At 40.0% G+C, this 24,415-nt stretch overlaps 1 protein-coding gene across 6 annotated transcripts; it reads right to left on the minus strand.

The window, feature by feature from the left end:
* Positions 1 to 335: 335 nt before the first annotated feature.
* Positions 336 to 23,935, minus strand: TMPO (thymopoietin). 6 transcript variants are annotated; one of them, XM_069773227.1, is made up of 11 exons: positions 23,484 to 23,915; positions 14,141 to 14,267; positions 12,337 to 12,495; positions 10,711 to 10,811; positions 5,752 to 5,871; positions 5,552 to 5,647; positions 4,883 to 4,993; positions 3,885 to 3,974; positions 3,737 to 3,802; positions 3,483 to 3,577; positions 336 to 2,233 (listed from the first exon to the last, which is right to left on the minus strand). In XM_069773227.1, the coding sequence occupies exons 1-11, from the start codon at positions 23,724 to 23,726 to the stop codon at positions 1,942 to 1,944; spliced, it is 1,500 nt and encodes a 499-aa protein (XP_069629328.1). In that variant the 5' UTR covers positions 23,727 to 23,915; the 3' UTR covers positions 336 to 1,941. The 6 variants fall into 6 exon arrangements, with proteins under 6 accessions (XP_069629328.1, XP_069629330.1, XP_069629329.1 ...); XM_069773229.1 differs by lacking the exons at positions 5,552 to 5,647; positions 5,752 to 5,871 and having other exon boundaries at positions 23,484 to 23,935; XM_069773228.1 differs by lacking the exons at positions 3,737 to 3,802; positions 3,885 to 3,974 and having other exon boundaries at positions 23,484 to 23,905.
* Positions 23,936 to 24,415: the final 480 nt, after the last annotated feature.

The raw sequence follows: 24,415 nt of genomic DNA on the forward strand, positions 1-24,415 counted from the left end.
AAGGAGGTCAACTGAAAGTATTTCATGTAACTAGAAGAGAAAGATATATTTCGTGTTAAAACATATAGCAAAGCAGGGTGAAAAATAATTCAAAGTGAAAAGGAAGTTCCTTAAGCACTGAAAAGCAAATGAAGACTAACTTCTCCTCCCATCCAAATTAAAGGCCTAACATAGGCTAAAGGAATATGGTTTTAAACTATTGTTATAGTGCAACTATGATGAATATCCCTCCCACCAAGTGTTGACATGAACTGCTCTGGTTTTACTATCAGATTTTTTTGTTTTTTTAAACATGGAAGACTTAGCAGCACAAAATGACACCACTAATACATCAGTTGTCTTGCTTTTGCTGCTTTTCAGCAATGCATTTATTTTGATAAGGAAAATCCACACACATTAAAATCATTTTTATTTTTCTGCATTTTGACACCAAAAGTGAATGTCTTATGTTACAGTTTTCTATAGGATGGACACAAGTTTAGCTATTTGGATTACTCAGAAAAGCAGATTAAAAGGAAAAAAAAACATTAATCTTAACAGAAAAAAAGACCTATTGCTTTGCTACAAATTACCATTTTTGTCCCAAAGTTCACGGAAAATAAAGCTTCCCCATAGCTATAGTCTACACAATAATTGTACCTAGAGTGAAAAGATATTGACTATTAGCTAATGTTCTCAGCTTTTTATAAGTAGCACTTTAAGAATAAGTAGTATGATTTATTGCAATCTTGTACCAAGCAGTAAGACTGAACATCTGTATGCTGCAGATTTAAGCACACCAAAATGTATACATTCACTTTAAAAAATTGTTGCTTATCACTCTTCATTGGTAGTAGTGAAGTCAGCTGCCTGCTCAACTAAGTTACACAATATAGAGTGTTTCAGCATGCTTCCACTAAGAAAAATATTCAACTGCATGAAAGTAGTAAATCTCACCTTAGAAGATGAAACTGTAGCAGAAAATGCAGCAATGCCCTCTTCATACAAGAATAAAACTTCATATGGAATTTTCACGTTTTGAGAATACTTCTCTACATGAACATTCAAAGATAATCACATAAAGCTGTGTTGGAAAGACCTCGCTTTTTTTAAAAAAGAAAAAAGACCACTGCTAAAGTCAGAATTTAGACTACTTCAGATAACAACCTTGACCCAAAAAAGTATTTTAGTAGCAAATTATATTGATGCAATTTTAATCTTCCACACATATTACTAATAAATAAGTTCCTCTAAGACATCCCTTGCCAATTAGATTCGTATCCTGCTCTTACAACACTAAGCACTAAAATGAAGGGATACATTTAAATGATGTTACGCTTAAATGGAGTTACTAATATGATACTAAGACTCTTACAGAAATGCGAACAGGTTTACAGTTACATTTACTAAAAAGTTACAGTAAATCTACAGAAAAGGTTGTCCTTGTACTCTCCCAACATCCTAAAAGGGATCAAATTCGGTTACATTGTTACTGGAAAAAATCCATACAAAAATGCATTTCCCTTTATCACCTGTGTTAAAATCCTCCTCCACAATAATCTTATAGAGACAAAAGTACAACTTCTTTTCTGTACAAAGGAAAAGCTTTAAAAACACAGCTTCACATTTTACTACATTTTTGCCCTTCTCAGCTTCCAAGTTCTTGCAAAAACAAATATAGTTTCTCAAAAATGAATTTAAAAGATGTCCACATTAAAAAAATAAAGCCTACAAAAAGTTCAAAGATCTAAAAAAATGTTACTCCTATGGCAAAGTGATCTCCTACTAGTCCAAAGTCCAGAAAGTTACCGATGTCCATTTAATATTATCTTTCTTCATTTATCCAATTTATCAGGATCCAATCACATTATTTGTAAGAAGTCCTTGAGCCGATGAGAGGGCAGAAGAGATCTCTACAATTAAAAACAGGAGATCAATAGGGTGTGCCTTTCAGAAAGATACTCATTTGGCACCACCCGGAGAGCCAATAATAAGAAATTTAGAGAAAGGATTTCCTTGATTAGTTTCCATAGACTGATAAACCAAAAACAAGAAGACTGAAACAACAACAAAGAGAAGAACTTTTATCCACAGGGGAATGGAGCGTTCTTTTTTTGTTGGTGGCTTCTCCGACTTGATGTCAGTTGAGGTACCATATTTTGGAGCATACTTAGAGTAACTTTCCTCCATTCTGAAGTCACTGGGCTCTATAGGCCGGCTAGCAGCTCCTTTGATTGGTCGACGGCAGCTAGCACTGTTAATACCAAAAAAAAAAAATTTAAAATATTGCATATTTAAAAGAGCAATCTAAGGTATACAGCAAAGTTTTAGTATAATTAAAGAACTAAAAATTATTTCTAGTAAATGCAGTACCTCAAATATCTGTCTCAAACTCTAACATGTCTATCATTACTATTTTTAAAGTTAATAATTCAGTGTTCAAACAAACACCCCTTAAAAAAACCCTCAAATGCCACTTCACCCTATCCACATAATCAGTGCATCCTAACTGGCAATAAGACTCTAGGAACTCTCTCTGCTTGCATCTTTAATGATCACTTAGGCAGCCCCACTGGGATTTCTAAACCTAATATTGTCCCTGGCCATTAGAATATCTACTGATGGCTAAGCTGATCACAGAGCCAGAGACAAAGCAGTAACGGTTAAGAAACCCACATACATTGCCAAGTCCTTATATAGAAGGAGCACACCTGCATGATTTTTATTCAAAAAGTGGTATAGATTTAACTATGCTGATAAGACCTCAAAACAAGAGAACAGATACACCACAGTAGTAGTAACTGGTACTATATATTCTCCTTATGGTAAGACTTTATGCAACTGCAGTTTAAATTGAAGCTATAATTAATGTGTTGGAAACACAGGAGTTGATTCCACATCTTAATATAAGGAAACTTTTTCTCCTAGTCTCTGAACAGGACAAAGTTTTGTGAATTGCTTAATTATCCAGAGGGTTGTTTCAATTTTTGTTTAAATACAAAGTTAAAAAGAAAAGTGTAATAGCCCTTCCTAGGTGCCATCCTTATTCACACCAAGAGTAATCTTTGACTACAACAGGACTGCTACTTAAAGGAAAAAAATAGGGTATCTGAAAATTCTTTTTGGCTCTCAAAAAGAAAGCTCAAATATATGCTGGGAGACCTTTTCTTAATTTAACAGCAGGCCTAAAGCAGTTGCATCTAGCCAAAAATTTAAATATTGTGAGCCATTACCACAGAGAAGCCCTTTACATATAACGTCCAGAAGTTCCAGTAATAATTCCTACTATACTACTACCCTGTTCTCCCACCCCAAATTTAAATAAAGAGGCTATTTTGGCTAACAAAACTATGTATATAGAACAGAAGAGCTAGGTGGTCATCTCGACTGCCATTGAGCCAGAGTGCAAAACTGTTCCTTAGAAATCTACCAATATAAACAAAGGATACTTCTCAGCTTAAACAGGTTTACAAGAAACAAACCCCCATAAACCTTAGAAATACCTAATTCCTGTAGGTGTTGAGACTTCATAAGGGAACATTTCCTTAAGAATATCCCTTTCTACTCTTCGTTCTTCTGTATGAGTTCTCTCCGCCACCTAGGAAACCAAAACAAGTTATAGACCTAACAAACTGCAAAACAGAAAGCTCCTGCATAGCTATCTCAGTGACCATAACCATGTGCAATTTTAAGAATGAACAAGTCACCCAGTGACATTCAAGAAGTTTACTTCTTGGGTTTTAGAAGTTAGTTTAACCTTTGTTAGTGGCAGCTGTCTGGTCACTTTTGGCGTCTTAAAGCATTCAGTGCTCTCCTCAGTTTCCTTTAAGATAAAGAATACGTTGTATAAATACAATACACCTGCCAGCCAATGATGTAGATGATCAAAAAAATTTAACCATCACCTCTATCATGGCTGTGTTGAGCAGATCACAGGATTGGTTGTGGCCAACATGATTAAAAAAGCACTGATGTAGGCAATCTGTCTCTTCTTGCTGTAATAAACAATGCCACAGTACAGTAAAATACTAACTGAAAAAAAACTTCAGCAGTTTGAAACAGAACAAGTTTTCCCACAACCTTCTATTTGTCAACTAAGTCTACATTCCAGTCACATTATAAATAAGTAAAGCAGCACATTTCATAGTCTCAGACCCTTTGGTAGAATAGGCTTCACGGTTGTTAATACAAGTTTTATCTACAGTAACTACACGTAGCAATGAACTCCATTTAAATTCAGCCAAGCATTATCTTGTAATGTAAAATTCTACAATATTACAGTACTACATTAATATAATTACATATACTTGCAAGTGCTTTAGACAGTTCTCCGAGAGGTATATAATTTCAGCAGCTTGAATAGGTTAACATTAAAGAATCATTTTCTTTCTTGATAATCGACAGGAATCTACGGATGCTTTTTAAATTCAGGCTTTTGGTCTATAGTAATCCTATTATTTGATTCCCTAAATTAAGGCACATTGTGTTTTTTTCAGGACAGGCTAATTTACAAGATCAAAAGGTAGAAAACCCAATTCTATCATTGAGCTATTCAAAGAATTTAAAAGGAAAAAAAATTTCTATATTTTGTTCAGAAAAATAGCAGCACAAGGAGAAATAACACACCAAAACATATTTGGCTTAGGAAACAAAGAAAGAGAAAAAAAAAAAGAAAAAAAAGCAGGATTTACACACACACACACCCCCATCCCAACTCTTAAAGGGGAAGATAAAAATATGTTTATATTCTCTCTTTTATGCCATGTGACAACACTAGTTTATTTTGGCTAGTGCTACCTGGGTAACGATCTCCTCTACCCCTTCTGTACTAAGCAGTAAGCACATACACACAAGATCTTGTTCACAGAGTAAGCAAGAGCAATCTAAGCTTTAATTTATTTACTTCAGCTGTCATCAGTGGTTGCTTTGGTGTTCTTCTGGGCATGTCTGAGAGTTCACTGATTGACAGTGTAGGAGCTGCGTGCTTGAAATTTCCAGGCACCCTATTGACAACCTGCCGAGATTCAAAATTGTTCAAACTCAGAATCAGCCAAAAAAACAAAATAAAAGGGGGGAAGGTGGCAGAACCAAACAACAAAACCTTTATGTGCATTGAATATATGCATGTTAGGAGTTAAGAAAGTTGTGTAACAGATACTCTGAAATAAGTACAGGAAACACATTGCTTATCATTCCAAGTAGTTTCTTTTAAGCCATTTAGAAACATAAAAGCTATTTAGTTCACATGAAAAGCCAAACTTAAAAGCAGATATTCTGCATGTACTTAAATAAATTAAGAAAAGATCTAAGCTTTTAAAGTGGTTCTTTTCAGCCCTCCCCCCAAAAAGACATTAGATGGGACCTAGGTGTCTACCTAGTCCCATTTCAAAGTGAACAGCATTGGGTATCAATACAGATACTAAATATGTGGTTTCAAAGACTACTGAATAGTCTTACTTTCCTTAAAACAGTCTTTTATCTGTTCAAAACAGAATGATTCTGTCAGTAAAGATATATTACAGAAAAATACCACTTGCATGATTTATTAAACAAATTTACTAAGCATATTTACTAGGGTCTCGTTGCTTGCAGTCAATATAGTTTCAGCTATGGGAGTACTCTCTGATATTACAGCATCATCTACAGGCAACTGTGCTGTAGCTTCCACCTGTTTGTTTAAAACAAACAAAAGAAAACAATTGAATAAAATAGCCACTGGGACCCTAACAGCGAGAAAAAAAAGCTTGTCTATTGTAAAAAGCCTCTCATCACCCTTTTCCTTGGTGTTCTTCTTGACACTCTTGTAGACTCCCTAGAAAATGCCTGCAGAGGTCCACTTTTTGAAGATCCACTTGTCCAGACAGTCTCAGTAACTCCATCTTGAGAATAGGTCTATTCAAGCATCAAACACATGATCAAATGCATGAAAGCCAGCTCTCAACATTGGATACCCACAACCAAAAGGCAGAATAGCATGCATACGCCAGAAGCAGTGCATCTACAATCAAAAATAAAAGTGGATCCCAATACATTCAATAATGAATAGCTAGCTAGATTTATAGTGTTGACCACAATACTTACGTTAGAGCACATTATTATTCAAATACAGAACTGACTAGATAATGCACAACAGGAAAAACTGGTAATTTGCTCACTGCAATAGAGTGAAGTAACTAATGCTACAAATAGTTACATCAAGTCATGGACAGCAGATATGCTAGCTTCCAGGCCCATTACCTTACCTGCCTACACAAAAAAATTAATCTATGAGCATAAGCAGAAAGCATCACCTTGTTCTCTACCCAGACAGGGGTCTATTCTCTCAAGCAGAGATGGGAACGGTTCAGGCACAGCCACCTACATTTCAACAGGAACTAATCTCCAGCCACAGGGGGGAGATGTTTTATAATCTTAGAAGTTTCCACATACAGAGATGAAACTCACACAGTTTTCACACAACAGTAGGTTTAAACAATCAAGCCTGACACAGATCTTTACAAATCTGAGTAACAACATGAAGTGCCAAACTTTTATAGCCATTAATAAACACAGACCCTTCCCCATGCCTTATTGCAAGTTTTATGCTCAAAGAAAAAATCCTTCTCAAAACTAATTCCAAACATAGACCTGGAGGGAAAGGGAGATGAGGGTCTGCTTCTTCTAGATTATATACAAGATTTTCCTTTTTATTTGGTTAAGTTTAAAAATAAAAATTATTAGTTTGTTAATACTGAAATCTTTGCACATTAACACCTCATGCATTGATGTATTACCAAGTTTTTGGAAGTTACACTCGGTGCTGATGGAAGTTACAGAGACTGGTGCAACTGTCAGTTACAGGTCTAACAGCAGACATAACTTCACTGGAACAGTAGTAGCCCCAAAACAATGTGTTAAGAGAGCAGGCTGGAAAGCATTTATTTATCAAGAGGGGAAAAAAAGGTCTAATAATGCCCTTATCCATTCCCCACTTGTATCTTCAAAGTTACTCCAGTGAAACTATAAGCAGAGCAGCTTTATGACTCTTAAATCCTGTATTACAGCTGCTACATATCCAGCAGAGGGAGCACAAGCATTTTGCTTTACTCCAAAGTCACTGAAATACTTCCAAAAGCCAAATGATGTGTATTTATGCACAGACCTCAAGTCCAAACAGGTTCAGATGTTTCTTATAGAGTTGTAGATTTCAGCCTAAGTCTCCAATATTCAATTTAAACAGACTTCTGATGAAAGATCTCCTAACCCCTCTTTATATATTCACCAGACACTGGCTTCCCTTCCCTATTAAGAAAAGCTTAACCTGCAACCTTCACTCATGGCTCCTCATCTCACCCCTATACACTTTCCATTTGAGAGGTGTTCTTCCTTAGAAGCTTAGAGAAAAACACTAATTTCAGAGTGGTTCCACTCAAGAAAGCAGTAAGGCAATTCCCTCATCCTACTAATAGAGAGCTCCCCTGCCCCAGGCTGTTTGACTAGGAACTAGTTTTCTTCTAATGAAGAGTTAGAAGTACTTCAGTAAGTAACCACCTCTCTCCCTAGTTCTTCAGATGCTTGTCAGTCATGTGTTTTAAGTACCAAGCTTCAAGTTTTTTTCTTGCATGAAAAGTCCAGGAAAAAAAAACAGCAGGAGACCCATCCAGACTTCAGCAGAGCATATTCAACAGACAAAATTTAAAAAAAAATAAATAAATTGTTGTTTACAGTTACAGTCATCCTCAATGTCAATTGAGCATACCTTGTCTGCTTATCCCACAAATATCTGAACTAATTAAACCCTATCAGAATGTAAGACTCATTTTAGGTACACCAACACCCTGCATGTAACCAGAGAAAGCAACAATGGTGTGGTACACAAGTACCATTCAGAATGTGCTTTTAACTGTCGTATTAATCATGAGCAGTGAAGCTATAGATTATGAGTTTACCTCAGCTATCACCTACCAAGTTTTTTATTGGGTGTATGCCACATGAAATTTGTATGCCAGCAGCTGCAACACTGCATGTTTTATTTTTAAGAAGCCCAGTTATACAAGTAGTCAAAAAAATGCAGGGAGGAGTAGGGGAACACAGCACATGCAGAATGTCACTACACAAAGTCTCAATGAGAGAGAGCAGTTCTACACTGCTAGGAGACCTTAACATTTACTTTGTTTAGCCTGCCTGTTTCTGTTCAGCACCATTTACTGTGAGGCTTTAGGCCCAGCTTTGTACTCTAATTCTATATTCACCTACCTGATTGGAGGGGGGCATTCAAATTAGGGTTTTCTTCCAACTTTTCCAGCTCACTATGATGAGGCAATTAAGCACAAACAGCCAAGCTGAAATTCATCTAGCCCTCCACTGCTAACTGACTGATAAGACCCATAAGCCTGCTCAACCTCCCCACCCAATTTCTTTTGTGCCAGCCTGCTTCAAGACTATCTGTTCACACTCTTTGCTTAAGAGAACAGCAACATCCATCCATGCCAAATGACAGACAATATTTTCAGCCGTGTATATCTGGACTAAGACTAGTGCTGCACAGGACCTAGAAGCAACTAATAAGTCTGCTCACACCACTCTACCAACCAGTTCAGCCCCACCACTCTTCAGAGCCTCATAATCTTTGAGCCAATGCCACACACTGCACAACAGCCGCATATAATTCTGCAGAATGAGTATGATCACTTGACACAGTAGCTGCAAACTTAAGATCCAATTTCACAGAAAGAGGGAAAGAAAAAAAAAATACATCTTCCCACCTTCCACTTTTGTTCTCAGCAAAATATATGACATATTTGCTAGCCAAAAACATTGAGTTGTTCTTGGCTTCAAGTGGCTGTAATTTTTTGTCAGTGGGGTGTTTTTTGGGGTTTTGGGTGTTGGGTTTTTTTTGTTTGGGGTTTTTTGTTTGTTTGTTTTAAATACAGCAGTCAGCAGTTGAAAGGTAAAAGGTTTAACAAGCTAGAGAGTGAGTTGCTAAAGAATTTGGTATCCTTTTGAAATTAGATCATTTTTTGATTAAGTGATATTCCTTTGATTAACTACTGGTAATTAAAATATGCAGGTAACAATATATTGCATCTATACTGCACATATAAAAGATTGCAAGACAAAACATGGAAAGGACCTAATGTTATTACAGTGAAATTGGATGACCAAAAATTGAGTAAGCATTCATCACTTGAAATGCCACAAAAATACACCACTGTATCTCTTCCCTTTTATTCTGTAAGTGGGTTCCTGAAAACTAGGAAGCTTTGTTTGTTGATAGCTGAATTAAATACCTCTGTTACACTGAGGCTGGCAAGGATTTCTGGGTGAACAGCAATTTAGAAAAAAGTAAACCTTAAATACAAGAACCTCAAGATTCAGATGCCCATTATAAAGACCATTGAGCAGGAGCTGTCCAAATAAATTAAGGAATATTTTGTGTGTTGAACTAAGTGTGTGTTTTGATTTGTAGAAGTGAAATCTGTTCAGCTTGTACCATAAAAATCCAATTAAAAATAAGCAGAACTACCTACAGATCTCCATAACTATGTTGTATTACCCAAGCTCACATAGCAGCATGTTACCTGCTTTAAGACATCCATAGTAAAAGCATGTTTATACATACATACACACTACCTAAATAGGAAGTATCTGGCATTCAGCGTAAGTAGTGAGAAAAGTCATTGATCTGCTAAAATACATCAAGCTATTAACAGGACGGATTTTGAGTCACTGAACGTTTTCTATACAAGTCCTTTACTGTAGCACAACTCCACTAGTTATTGCTCAGATGAGTAACACTGTAAAGATCCTAAGTAACCTAAGCTGTGGAACAGGGTATTTAGTGACACTGTCACATCACAGGGACAGATCAGACACCAACTACTGAATCCAGTATTCAGCCAGCAGTCTGAAAACATGAGGTGCTTCTGTAAAATCCCTCTTTCACCAAGACAATAGAACTAATATTGTTTATAAGTAAAGGACAAGTGGTACATACAGCAAGATTTAAACTTGTTATTTATTATTTTTCCTCTTAGGAGAAGCTTTCCAACACATTAATGTCTACTCTAGTACTGCTGCTACAAGCAAAGTTGAGGAAAAAAATATTATATAGATAGCTAGTCCATGTGTGTACACACAAAAACACACTTCTATATATATAAATATAGGTGTAAACAGAAGTACATTACTTCATGTATTATATTTAAACCACAGCCATTAAACAGATGTATTCAAAACACATACATGTATCTATAGATATCAAGCCAGATAGATAGGAATAGGATGTATGTATACATATTTAAAACAATTTCTAAAAAAACAAACACAAAACCCAAAAACCCCAACCTTTTTCCAAATTTTTTTTTGAGAAACTGCTCCTTTTATGAATCAAGTTGTTTACAAACATCCAACAGGATGACATCAGCCCATCTGACTTAAAAACCTGTCAAGTTTCCAGAACTAAACATGTTAAAGTTGCCTATTATTTTTCTCTAAGAGGTGCTGCAGCAGCTGGCAAGTCAGACAAACAGCTTTTAGGAGACCATAATTTTGAATGTTATCAGACAGGCTAAAACCAGCAGCTATAGTTAATTCACAAGATTTTCATGCTGTATTAGAACAGGCTTTCTGAAAGAACTTTTAAAAATAGCCCACTTAGTCAAATGTGATTATGTTAAAAGTAGTAAGGTGTTTAGTAAACACATCACCTGCAGTTAGCAGCTGTTCCAGATGCCACTAAATTAAACATACCTGGTTGTGTTCAACAACTCTTTTTTGTTTGAGTGCTACTGGAGTCTTCGTCCTGGCTTTCAATGGTTCTCTCTTCTCAAGCCTCAGCTCAGTCTTCGGATCTGTAACCGGTTTTAATAGAACTAGTTTCTATAATACATACTGGTTGTTGTACTAGTTTAAATCAATTGTATTTTAATAAAAATTCATTTTAAGAGGCAACATAACTTTGTTATAAGTTACCATTTCCTTAAAAAGTTGTGAGATACAGGTAAGTTTCTCCATTGACTGTAGAAGAACAAAGACTTTTGAAGAATAGCCTTAGAAACTATTTTAAACCACTGACCCAAGTACTTCAGTTTTGTCCTAAAAATCTTACATTTCAATTATGCTTTGACCAACAATTCCTCTTAGAAACTGGTATCAAGTTGCAATTATTTTAACCAAAATACCATTATACTATTGATTGTAGTAAGGGTATTGAAGCTTTTCAACATTGTTTAGGCTGTTAGTTTTGTTTCCTTTAAAACAGGCCCTTTTATATAAACTCCTTTTTGATGCCAAAGGGTGAGTGGTTAGCAGTCATCTTACCAGTAAGAGGATGTATTATTTCTACCCCCTTTCTAAAATTCTAATAGCATTACACCAACATATTTAGAGTTTATTTATAGAAACTTTTTTTTGACAGAGGGAAGTGTCTGTTTGGTTTTGGTCCCGTCCCCACCCCCATGTTTGAACAGTTTGGTAATTAGATGAAGCATATGTAAGAATAAGGAGATAGCTGTCAGTTGTGACTGGGCTCTTAGCTGCCCTAAAAATAAATAAATAAATCTCTAACATCCCTTTCCCCCCAAAAGTGCAAGAGATTAAAGTTCAAACACAAGCCCAAGCATACAACTAGGGACTCGATGGATCTCCCTTGTATTTCAACCCTTTCTGTCCTAACTCCATGGAAGTTCCTGTAAAAACAAAAAAAACCCCACTCCCAAAACCAAACCACAGAAAATAAGTATCTTCTAACATTCCACTCAAGACACTCTTTAAAGCCTACACTGTTTTTACTTTTGCTAAGATGTATGATGGTGTGTTTTAGGTTCCACTTCCCCCACTCCTGTACTTTTTTGATATAAAATTGATATTAAAACCGCAAAACCCACACCCAAGACCAATCAATCAAGCCACCCCAAACTAAGTCCATAAGGAACAGAGCATAAAAGGGATTGAGTCATATATGAGAGACATTAAACAAAAAGTACAGAATTTTAGTAAATAACATTCATATGCTATCCCACAGCAAATAACTACTGTGAGCACTGTAAGACAAAATTGCACTTGCACTTAAAGATGAAGTGCAAAGAACATTGGAATACTTAATATGCAGTTCTCCTACCTATCAGATTTACAGGCTCCAATCTGGGGAAAATGGACAAAAGGGAACAGTTTGGTAGCAAAAAATTTCCCTTCCCAGAATAGGCACCTGGATCACTGTGGTAGTACTGCATGATCAAGTACATGACTTGCATGGTCTAGAGCAGTATCTTAAAGCCTTACCTACCAGGAAGATTATGCCCTCTAGGTATTTCTTCTACTGCAAGTATTACTGATGTATAATTTGAATAGTTCACAGGCAAGTTCCTCAAGTCTTACCTTCTTCATTGTCACTGTACTGGTCAGAATCATTATTTCCATTCTGTCTGGTGTTCTCAGCAGTTGAAGAAATCACTGGGAGAGGTACAGCTGCCTTCAGTTCTGGATCTTGCTCCATCAGTTTCAACAGTTTTTTCTCATAAAGTTTCCTAGTAGTAGCTGTAACAAGGAAGGATACATGCTAAAGATACAGTTTTCATCTTTCCTGACTTGATTGCTAGAACTCAGCTGTTATATATCCCTTGGGAATCTCTGAAAGCGTGTTTTTTATTTTTAATCCATCTGTATGGCCCAAAGCATACACCTCTAGGTATATAACTCTACCTCTAAGGCTTCTTTTTGGTTTAAGAGAATTCTTAAGATAAACTTAGACCTCTTAGCACACTGAAAGTTACAACCATTTACCTATAAAAAGGGAACTTACCTGTTTCTTAGGTGCTTTGTTTCATATGGGGCAATATACAAGTTGTTATGCCCTCCCAGAAAATTTAGGGAGATTGATATTGCAGGAGCAACAGCTTCCATGCATATTCCACTATTATCCTCTTAATCCCTTTACCCTGGAACTAGCACTCTTTCCCCCTTAGTTTAACCTTTGCCCTGTTGGCAAATTCAGTCCAATAAGGATCAGAGGTGGTGCAAGTAAGCAGCAACAACAGAACTTCTGTTTGCTGCACCTAGCCCTCAGGTTGGCTCGCTTGATCTAGGGAGACAGCCATTTAAAACTAAATTGTATGAAGGCTAGCACATACTTCCATGTCAGGACTGTGCTGGCAAAAATCTGTAGAGGGTAACTGGTACCTGAGCCGTTAGCTGCAGAAAAGTCTAACCTTAGAAGACTTCAGATAAGAGGAAGCCACCCTTAAAAAGAAGTGGCAGACTCTCACAAGAAACAGAATGCAGAACTAAGGCTTTTACTTAGACCAAATTTGAACATCTTTCCAGTGGACTACATAGGTACTTGAATTTTTCAGAAGATTTGAGCACTATCCAAGAGGAATAGGTTGAATGGGAAGGCATACAGAAACAGCTAGCAGAAAATATTATGCATGACTTTGAATACACATGGGACTCCAGGCTCCATCACTGACACTTCCATCCACCCAGGATTTCAAGGACATTCCACAAAAGGCTCAGCACGCTACAGGCAACCATCTCTTTTTTGAAGAGTTGTGAAATCGAAGTCCTTTGCCATTGGCTTAGTGTGCAATCTGAAAGGCAAAGAGCTTTGATCCCACATCACAGATGAGTGCCCAAGGCAGAAGATTAAACTGAGGTCAGGACTTCTCCTGAGATACGTTAACATGCAGGATAGAACGCTAGGTTCAAGGAGCCAGAAAAAATATTAGTAAAGGAAAACATTATTGCACAATGCAGTGAGTAGGAAATGCTCTAGGGAAGGGGAAGTTCTCTGTTCTCATTCTGCTCTCAATGCTATGAGGTTATTATGTAAGATGTGTTTTCTATTTAAGCAGGCCCCAGATCTCAACCTCTGTATCAGAAGACCTAACTACCCCAGCACTGAACTTTAACTAATGGATACACAGCTTCAGAGCAGAAGTTCAACATCTCCAGCTGGCCTAGAACACAAGAGGAACAAACTGTGGACTTGCCTACACTGCAGTGGCTCAAGTCTTCCCAATGTAAATAGTTCAATGAAAGCATATTAAGTGGGAAGTAGGATTGCAAGAGTATTGGTACTAAACTTAGTAAGTAACTGTATCAGAGAAGCTCAGCACTCAGAACCAAGGCTTAGTGAGAAATATGTTGAACAGATGAATATTTGCTAGTTCAGTTGACCTACCTACAATTGGGCCAGGGTTTAGTCCATACTTTACAAGTTGCTCTTGAAGATCTTCATTACTCATCTCTGTTATATCTAGGTCATCCTTCTCCTCTGGCCTGGGTTTGTCAGTTTTCTTTGTGGCCTTCTGTGAGTGTGCAAGGGAGAAACAAGAGACAGTGTTGCCAATTAATACAGAACACATCTTTTTTTCTTCTAAGGTAACAGGAATATATTAGAATCCTGAACCATTCTAATATACAAATATACAAAACCAGGAATAGTAATTATATTCTCCCCCATCACCACCACTAAAGCCTATGTGAAACACCTCAAACATTTACACCTACTAAACAAACATGCACAAGTTTCGTACTTACATAAGGAATTACCCATTACAAGCCTCCTTTATAGTAAAAAAAAATAAAAATTCTTACTCATTATTCTGATCCTGTGTTTTAATTTGAAGTTCTAAGTATACAACAGGAGAGGATTTCTTTCCTATGACTGGAGAGGTAAGCTTCTAGCTGTTTCACCATCACTATACTAAGCTACAAATATTTATGTTCCATTGGCATTTCTTCACATTTTTCTTCTACCTAGTAGGTCAACGCTTCTTCCTCTAATGACATGGAACAAGTTCTTCAGTATCTACACCCTCTCAACCAAGTTCCCCAAATCCCCACTCCCACTTATCCTGGTGTTCTCTGTAAGATTACAGAATGTTACAAAGCAAGTGCAGGAAAGGCAAAACCAGAAACACCCTCAAATTTTCAAAATCCTGCCTGTCTGCTTAGGCCTCTGCTACTGTAGCTCTAACAAATCCTAAACCCAACTCTGGCAACACTACTCGAACAGTTGGCAACACACCACCACCACATACAGATGGTTATCAAAATAATCTGCCAAGATGCTACTCCTAAATTAGCAGTTTCCACTATATCCAAACAGAGTGATCATAACATTTGTTCAACTTGGGAAGCCTTTGTTACTACAATAGACATTTCAAGCTCCAAGATCTGCAAGAGAGTAAGGAGGTAAGACAGAAAAAAATATGCTTAGGATCTGCTTGCTCTCAACTAAGAAAAATCTTGATAGTGCTTTGAAGTAAGTCATATCTGTATCTCAAAATTGTAGGATATAAACAGATACAACTTCTACACTTCACATGTTTCTCAACTTGGTTGCCCAGAAGGCCTATCTGGGTTTTCTGGTACTTACCAAAAACTAAAATTCCAAATACAAATATGTTATAACACTCACTCACAGTTAACAGGGTTTTTTTTCTTGTTGTATTTAGTAAAATAGTACTAAAAGGCTATAGGATGACTGGTAAGAGTCAACATTATCTACCTAGCCATTAATGTCAGTTAATACTGGTCTGCATGCAAGCTTGGTCTTGCCTCAAGTGTCTTAATATTTTAAAGCTAAACAGGGACTGTATGAGGATTTCCCAAATATAACTGACTCCCCAATTAAATTATTTTCCTCTAACTCTTGGATTGTGAAAATCCCAGCATGATGAACTTAAAATCAGCTGCTGAAAAGCAATAGAATCTCCAAGAGCTCATGCTATTTCTTATTTCTAAGATATAGACTCCAAGCATTCTGAAGAAAGGACAGGATCACTAAAGTGGCAGATTTCATTAATGACAGATTTAGAACTCACTTTATTAGTAATTCTATTCCTTTATCACATAAAAATCCAATTAGTTTTTGAAGCAACTGAGCCTACTTATCTAGTACACAAAAAAGAACCAATCTGCAGCTATAGGAGACTTGTATTTACTTTTGAATGTGTTGCTCATAACACTATTTCAAGTTAGGTATCACATTAACAAAAAATTTGTATTCAGTGCCTTTTTTTCTGGACTACTGAACTGTCCAAACAGTGGAAAAGAGTTCCAAAACACATGCTGGGTTTTCTTGTTGGGATCTGTTTAGACTGTTGACAGCTCTGGTGTTTGCACACATCACCAAGCAGATGCCAAGATGCTACTTCCATATTTCAGAAGAAAACTACCACCATGGCACAGGAAATCAGCATTCCAACGGCACTTTAGATAAACTGGAAACCTAATTTAATGTATCTCTGCCTTTGTATCACTTAGAGGCCACAGAAGACACTATAAGAATATACACCAGAAGAACTACTCAGCACCCTACTAGACATTTTACAGAAATCTTAACTACCAGAAATCTAACTGCAACTGATGTGTAATACCATCCTCTAACACAAGTAAACTTACATATCTCATAGGATCTTTGGTACTTTTTTTCTTCCAGGTACTATTTCACTTTTTCCTGCAGTATTACCACACATTGAGACCATCAGAATAGTCAGTTTCAGCAGAGAAAAAGAGCAGGGAGAGGATGAAAAGTTGAAGGTAATCTGTGTTCTTCAATAATATGGCCAGATGCATTGATTACCTTGTGTTTTGTGAGGTCTTCAACCTTTACTTTTGAGTAACTACTCTCCTTAAAGCAGAAGCAAATTATGTCACTTGTACAAGTAGAAAGCTGCCATTTAACCACTCACTGGACCATAAGATCCATACCTAGAAGCATCAGGCAGGAAAGAAGAATTTCTTCCCTACCTTGGCTGTGGTACGACAGCATTAACCTCAGCAACAACATTAGCTTTAATTATCACTACTATTATAAAGCACCACTATACTTTCTATGCATCGTCACAACTTATCCATGGGACTAGCCTGTGAGACAGATCAAAAGAGCTAGCTTTAAAGTTTATCATTGCAAATTAAAACAAAACAAACAAAAAAACCCCACACCCACATTTCCCTGGTCCGGTGGACATTAGTAAAGTTGAAGTTGTCTTACTGTGGTGCAGAGGTGAAGTGCTTAAAATGAAATTGTGGCAAACACCAGGATTTGCTGAAGTAAGGTGGTGCAGCTGACCCCTTTGCACGTAATGAAAATATTCTTGCAACAAACCAATAAATCCTTATCTGAAGATCTTTTCATTCCATCCACAGCTGGCAGCATTAAAAAAATATTTCTAGTCATTGCCATTTTCTAGGAAACAGAAGATGGAAGAGGATCTGCATACTTCACTTGATACAGATTTGTTCACACCAAAGAGGTGGCAATTTGGTAGTGGTATCTGTCAGGCTCAGTTTCAGATTAACTAGGACCCAACCCTTCAAACAAGTACCGAAGTGAATTATAAGCATGGGTCTCCCACATAGCATTCTCGTTCTAGGGCCACAGGAAAACAAGAGCATAAGAGAAGTTTGTCTTCTCAGAGTGTCATCTCTCAACAGCAAAAAGCTTTCACCTTCTTTCACTAATAAGAGGAGCAGCAAATGCAAGTGATGAGAATTCAGACCTGGAAGCTATCCCTTACTTCATCTTTGGCATTCCTGCTGAATAGAAGTCCATCAGCTACAGACCAATTTATCAGACAATCTTTATGGGTACCTTTACTAGTTCTAGCACTACTCCACCAAAGACAACCATATGTAACATCTTGAAGAAGCCATTAAATAATATAACAGACAACTATGGGACATCACCAAAAGAAGCATTTTAAAATCCCAAGTCAAATGGCACCTACATTAGGACATTCAAGGTCTTTAATCCCAAACAGGTGCAGCTTCATGACTACAAGCAGAAAGGCTCAGGGCTTCTTTACTATTTCTCTGAATGAGGTTAAGACAGGCTAAGAAAGCCCAAACCACACCAACAGAATGGTCTTTAATTTTCCAGTTTGTACAGTGTCCTCTCTGGTAACAAATAACTGTATTTCTCTTAGGGGAGGGGGAGATAAGGAACTGCACATGCTAAGTCTAAATAATAGACTTATACTGTGAAATACAGAGGTCTCTAGTCCCCTTGCACTTTTTATTTTATCATACACAAACATTTCCTGCAGTAGAATTATTTTTTTTTTTAAACCAAGTCCTACTGAACTTTTTAACCTCAAACACCTCGAGACAATATTTACCAAAAGCTACAGGACAGACAAAATAAACAATGGAAAGGAAATTATGCAGCAGTAATTCAGAGATACTGATACATGCAACTTTAAGAATTCTTTACCTTTTAACCTTAGTTAAAAAGGTGCCAGATTTAGAATTTCCAAGCCTATGTGTGGTAACAGTCCTAAATTATAAGACTGGGGACTACTCAACCCTTCCACCTCCTCCACCCCCCAGACACTAAATTCCATGTTACTCAGTGAAGGCAATGTACCCACTCTGAAAACAGACAAATGCTGCATAATGAAGAGTTGTTTCCAGAGAACCTAAGTGAAAGAGTAAAAATTCACAACAAAAAACAAATCAAGAAACCAAACTAACAGATGGTCTCATGGCTCAATCAGCTGAATGCTGACCTGGAGATCTGGCTTGTGTATGTGTCCCTGCTGAACAATTGACATGCACTGCTAGACAAAAATTACTTCAATGGGATTATTTTATTTAACTATAACCACCATTATTACACCAGCACTCTTAACAAGCATATCTCCCTAGTCCATGAGTGTAGAACTGCAGAAAGTCTGAAGGTGCAGAACAGCATGGCAGGACTTCTCACTGCAGTGGGAATTACTCAGTCACCTCACCCCTACTGCCCACAGCTGTCACCCAGACAGCAGATGAGTGCTATTTAAAAGGCCACAAAGGTGTTAATCGGTATTCTGGGTCACACTGGTACAGCACATCATAATTAAGAGACACAGCCACATAGGAAACACTGAACAGATTCTCTTCCTTCACCGGGTAGCATATATGCTTCACATTCTCTCACATATTGGAGTGTACAGTTTTACCTTCCATACTCCTAACCTTCATGAACTACCAGTTTTACTATTACCTTCCCTTTTCCAATAGGGAAGGGCTTGAAACCTTACAGTTACCTCAGCTACAGATATTATCACTACCACACCATTCTGACCACAAAGAGCTGAAGCTAGCTCTTCATTTACTTGGCTACTTGATTAAAACAAAGAAACTTCTTTACCTGACAGGTCTCTTCTATAACCTTTCAAACAGGCCTTTCAGGTCCAGATGCTCTCATTATACCTTCATTAACAGACGCGAGGAGGAGACATCTGACCAATCTTTTTCAAATCATCACTTTAAAGGTCAAAACCATCACTCAGTGTGTTTTAGAACAGATTCTTCCAGAACACGAAATGCACCAATAAGCTAAGTCATAAAACCCTACACATTCTGAGCTCTGAAAAGCTCCTGTTTGGCAACAGTGTCAAGATGATATTTTTGGTATGTGCTTTAAAACAATGCTCCTAAAGAGGCAAAAAATGCTATTTCATAGTTATTTTTCCTTTGAGCTATCTGTCCTGATATTCAGCCCATAACTAACCAGGACCAGGAGCATCCAGATGCAGATGGTTCCCCCTGCAGCAAAAAGGTGTCTCACATACCAGCCACTGTCCTCATGTACCACTATGCTAAATAGGCTTAGGAAAAAAAAAAAAAGTTGCTCAAAAACATTAGTAGAGCTGGAGAAGCTGGCTCCTCCAGACAATATTATCAGACTGAGGCCCAAACAAGCATGATTTTAAAAGTTTTTCCTCTCCTGGTAAGAGTACATAGCCAAAGTGAGCTCTGGAAGTGAGTGCTGGAAGAGCGATGGATTTAAAAGACACAATTTGTAGTAGAATTAAAACTATGAGGTTTTGTCTCATCGCTGCACAGCTTTTATCAATGGAAGACGTGCGCCTCAATGCATTACCAAATGCCCAGAACTTCGGCAAAAAGAGCACTAAAATGACAGTGTAGGCAGTTTAAAATTACTAATGACTACAGCAACGTCAAAACACTAACTGTCAGTATCAAGGGACCTGGTTTAGCTTTCCTGCCTGTTCAATGACTGCAACACGGATATTCGGAATACTCCTTTGAACTTGTTTCTCATATCCATTTTGAGAAACACACTGCTCTCCCCTGCTTCGGCATCCGCAAGTCAGCTGACAGATCAAGTGAGGCATCGATTCGAACATAACAGGAGCACTCCCTCAAATCGAGCCCCCCCAGCCCCTCCACACGGGCACACACACCGCAGGCTCGGGGAGAGGGGGTGTCGGTCGCACCCCTCTGCTCTTCCCACAGGGACGGGGGAAGGCTCCGCCACCACTCGGTCACTGCAGGGATTTACAAGTCAGGACCGCCCGTTATTCGGGCCAACGGGGTATCCCGGCTACGATACGTTTTCCACAGTAAAAGCCGTATTAAACAATACATTTTGTGCACCCTCGACAGCCTACGCCCGTAAAGTAAGGGCAGACTGCTTTTTGGCTGCCATCCCAATCCTTTCACGGGAGTCGAGCAACCCAGAGGATTGCTCACTCGCGCAAGGCACTTGGACTTCAGCAGGCAGGCACACACAAAGTTAAGCACTCGCAACTGTTGCGCCAGTATTACTACTGAATAAACACAAACTCGGGAAGAAAGAGGTGACATCTCTCACCTGTGTTGCTCTTCTCTATTCCAAAGTACCCGTTTCTTTCCTCCAAGAATGATTCTGCCCCTTTTCTACCTCTCCCTCTATGCATCTGGCATTCATTCATCTACCCCAAGAGTGAGAGGGAGTCTTCACTCCCAAATCAGTTTGGTTTTTTGATTGATTGTTGTTGCTGGGCTTTGGGAGCTTTTTTGGTTTGGGGTTTTTTGGGGGTTGTTTTTTTTGTTTGGTTTTTTTTTGTTTGTTTGCTTTTTAGAATATTAAGCTATATCCAAAGAAATACCAAAAAATAAGGAATAGCAGAAAGCACAGTGGGACAGAACCCTCCAAAAAGCAAACCCATGTAAACCCTCTTCCAAATCTTTTTACAAGTTAATACTAGCCTTGACTGAGTCATCTGGATTGAAGACTTTTGCAACTTTCAAGTTAAGCAGTATTCAAATTTTTAGAGTGATGCAGGAAATACAGAAAAATAGAGCACTCCAAATAGCTTTGTAATACAGTCAAGTATTTTGGTGTTCTAGAAACATATTAAGTAGTTGATTGTCTAAAAGTTTGAAATAGCGAGTTTACAACACCCCCCGCAATGTATATAAACCGATACTACAATTTCCAAGACCTGTAATACACATTAAAATGGAACTAATAAAGCATTGCAATTTTGTTACTCAGATCTCAACCCAGTAACAGAAAAGAGCCATGTTATTATACCAGTACATGTTATAAAGTACTTTTGTTTCCTTACACACCCAGTGCAAATTGTTTTCTGGTCCTTTTAAATATACCCATAAAAGCAATACCCAAGATAAAACAATGAAGGTACACAGAGGAGTAAAAGACAGAGGTTGCTGAATCCACCTTTGTTTCTGGAGCCTACCAAGTGACTTACAGGAAATATGGGATTCCTTTATTTTATTCCTCCTTCCTGTAATGCCTTGCAGTCTCAGCTTCCTCCCTTTGCCCCTTATTTCTAGTTTCTTCTCTTTCAGAGGTCTGACTGCTTTCCCTCCTGTCCTCTCTTAATCTTATCAAGATATTTCACTTTGTTTCCACATCAGAATCCCACTCCCCTGGATGTCAGACTTCCTTCACTCTGCCTCCCCCTTCCACCTGTTTTGGGGGCAAGTCACTCTGGAGACCCGTATGTTACTCTTTTGGAAGGAGAGCTGACCAGAGAAGCACCCTTATGCCAGAAGGCACGAAAAGGGACAACAGCTACCCACGCCACAAGCAGTTGCAGAACTACCTAAGCTGCACCAAGCAGACAACAAGCATACATCAACCAAGATTTTTTTTTTTTTTTTTGGGGGGGGCGGGAGAAGCACAATGGACCCAAATCCAAGCATGTGTCACTAGAATATTTGCTTCAGTTTTGGAAGTTATGATCATATAGTGCTCTGATATTAATACACAAGACTAGCAGAAATAGGAGAGCCTTCCAAACATTGTTAACAGAAGTGTAGGAGTACCACCCATTCTGTAAACATCAAGAGAGTCACCCATAATTGTTTAAGCTTAAGCACTGTGGAAGGGAAAGGAAAAATCAGATCTAGGAGCTTTAGCTGTCATGAGACTTTCCTTCTCCCGCAAGCGGGAAACACGTCAGATTCAAGCTCATCCTATTTTACTCAAAAGCACCTTAACGAATGTTACTGGCAGACCACAGAGAAGTGTCTGGTTCACTGTAAAGTTTCTCCAGTGAATGCCAGTGAAGTATTTGAATTAGACAGATGTTAAAGAGAGGTAAATAATTTGGTTAGAAATCTCCTCCTCTTTTAGATGCAGTTTTCAGTTTCTTAATTCAAGAACTGTTTGTTGGGGTTTTTTAAAGGTTAAAATATGAAAGACCTTCAAAGGAGTCTCCTTCTCTGCGCTCTCCTTTACAAACGAGCTTTGAAAGTACTATTTCAGATACAATTAAATACTTGTAATATCACACACATTACAACTCCGGTAGCTGGCAATCATTACACGAGCCTTTACGGGAGACCAGACAGCTTAGAACTATGACTTAAAAGACTGCTTTCTCCACACTTGCAAATTTACAGACCACTTATTAAAAAATTAAAAAGGAAATCACATTTTCCCAAAGGCAAAAACTCCAAACGGCATCAGCTCCCCCCCTCTTTCCTTACGTGATAAAAGAAAGTCTGTCTAAGCAAGCAACAGTGGAGCAACCGAAGGTGCAGCAGAGGCACTCTGCGATAAAACATATGCTTAGAGGTACGAGAGAGACAGCTACATTAAGCAGACCCTCTTCGTACTAAACAGTCCACTTCGTTAAACAAAACAAACAAGCTGCTCCTTCACAGCTTCGTCCCTTCATCTGGAGGTATTTACAGAGAGCAGCGTTGCTTCAGTACAACCAGGACAGCTGATGGGAGTCGTCGTTCCAAAGTAAGTTGCAGCCTCGTGCGGAGCTTCTCTCGCTTTACCCCTCCGACACCCGAGTACCTCACTTACGAGACCGACCGCCAAATTAAAGTCACGGCTTCCCAGTTTATGGTCGGAGGGGGGGGTGCTGCCTCACGCTCCACTCGCGATCGCGCTGCCCCTCCCCAGCTGAGAAGCTCCCAGGCGGGAGTCGAAGCCGGCGGCTGCCCAGCACCGACCCCCGCGGTTCCCAGCTCGCCTCCTCCCGGTGCGGGGCGGCCGCCTGGCAACGCGCCCACCCCCGGTCCCTCCACCCCAGGCGATGGGGACCGATCGCGCCCTCGGGCCGAGCCGAGCCGAGCCGGGCCTCAAGTTAAGGCGAGAGGGAGCCGGAGCCGCGGCCGGCAGGCGGGGGGGGGGGGGGGGGGGGGGGGGGGGGGGCGGACGGACCCGTTCGGGCGGGAAAACGGGCCCGAGGCCGCCGGGAAGCTGAGGGAGCGCGGGCGAGGGGGGGGGGGGGCGTCCCGGAGCGGCGGTTACTCACCCTCCCGGCGGCGGCTCCGCGGTTCCTGGCGCCGAGAGGGGTGGGCTCCCGTTCCTCGTCGCTGGAGAAGTCGGGCTGGGCGGCGGCGGCGGGCGGGTTGCGGGCGGTGAGGTGCTGCAGGTAGAGCTGCACGTAGACGTCCTTGCGCTGCTCGCCGCCCGGCAGGCTCACATTGTTAGCGATCAGCTCGCTCTTCAGCTTCTCCTTGGTCAGCACCGACGGATCCGACAGGAACTCGGGCATCGCCGCCGAGCCTCCCGGAGAGGCACCAACAAAGCGCGGGGAGAAGGGGCGGGGGCGGAGGAGGAGGAGGGGAAGAAGAAGGACTCGCCTGCCCCGCGCCGCGCCAGGGACCCAGCTCCACAGCGGGCGGGCGCGCACACCGAGCGCTTCTCCCAGCCAGCAATAAACCGCGCCCCGATTGGCAGAGAGGAGAACGAAGCGGCTTTGTTATTGGCTGCCGGGCGGTAAAAGGGGAGAAGGCGCGCGGGACCCACCCGCGTTAGTGCTTTGCGCGAGGGCGAGTAACGCAGTTTTAAATTCGGCTCAGGCGGGAGAGGCGCGGGGGGCGGTGCCCGCGCGCGGAGGGCGCGCGCGCCACCTCAGGCGGCAGCGGCGGGAAGACGCGGGGCGCGCGCCGCCTCAGGCGGCGGCTCTGAGGAGCACCGCGCTTCTTCCTTCCCCTCAGCGCTACCGCCGGCTTCTCCGCGGAGGTCTCCCCGCCGTCCCCCCCGCCGCCGTCCTTCTCCGGCGACCGGCTGTTTTCCCCCTACCGGGAGAAGGGGCGGGAACGGCTCGCTGGAGGGCGGCGGTTCAAGGCCCGGCGTCGCGCCTGCGGTGAGGAGCGGGGAGGGGGGGAGGCGGTTAAGGAGATCCCTGTGACCTGCTGCGATCCCTGTGACCTGCTGTGACACCTGCCACCGGGTCTGTCT

Source organism: Haliaeetus albicilla, chromosome 28, assembly GCF_947461875.1.
Source record: "Haliaeetus albicilla chromosome 28, bHalAlb1.1, whole genome shotgun sequence".
Classification (NCBI taxonomy): Eukaryota; Metazoa; Chordata; class Aves; order Accipitriformes; family Accipitridae; genus Haliaeetus; species Haliaeetus albicilla.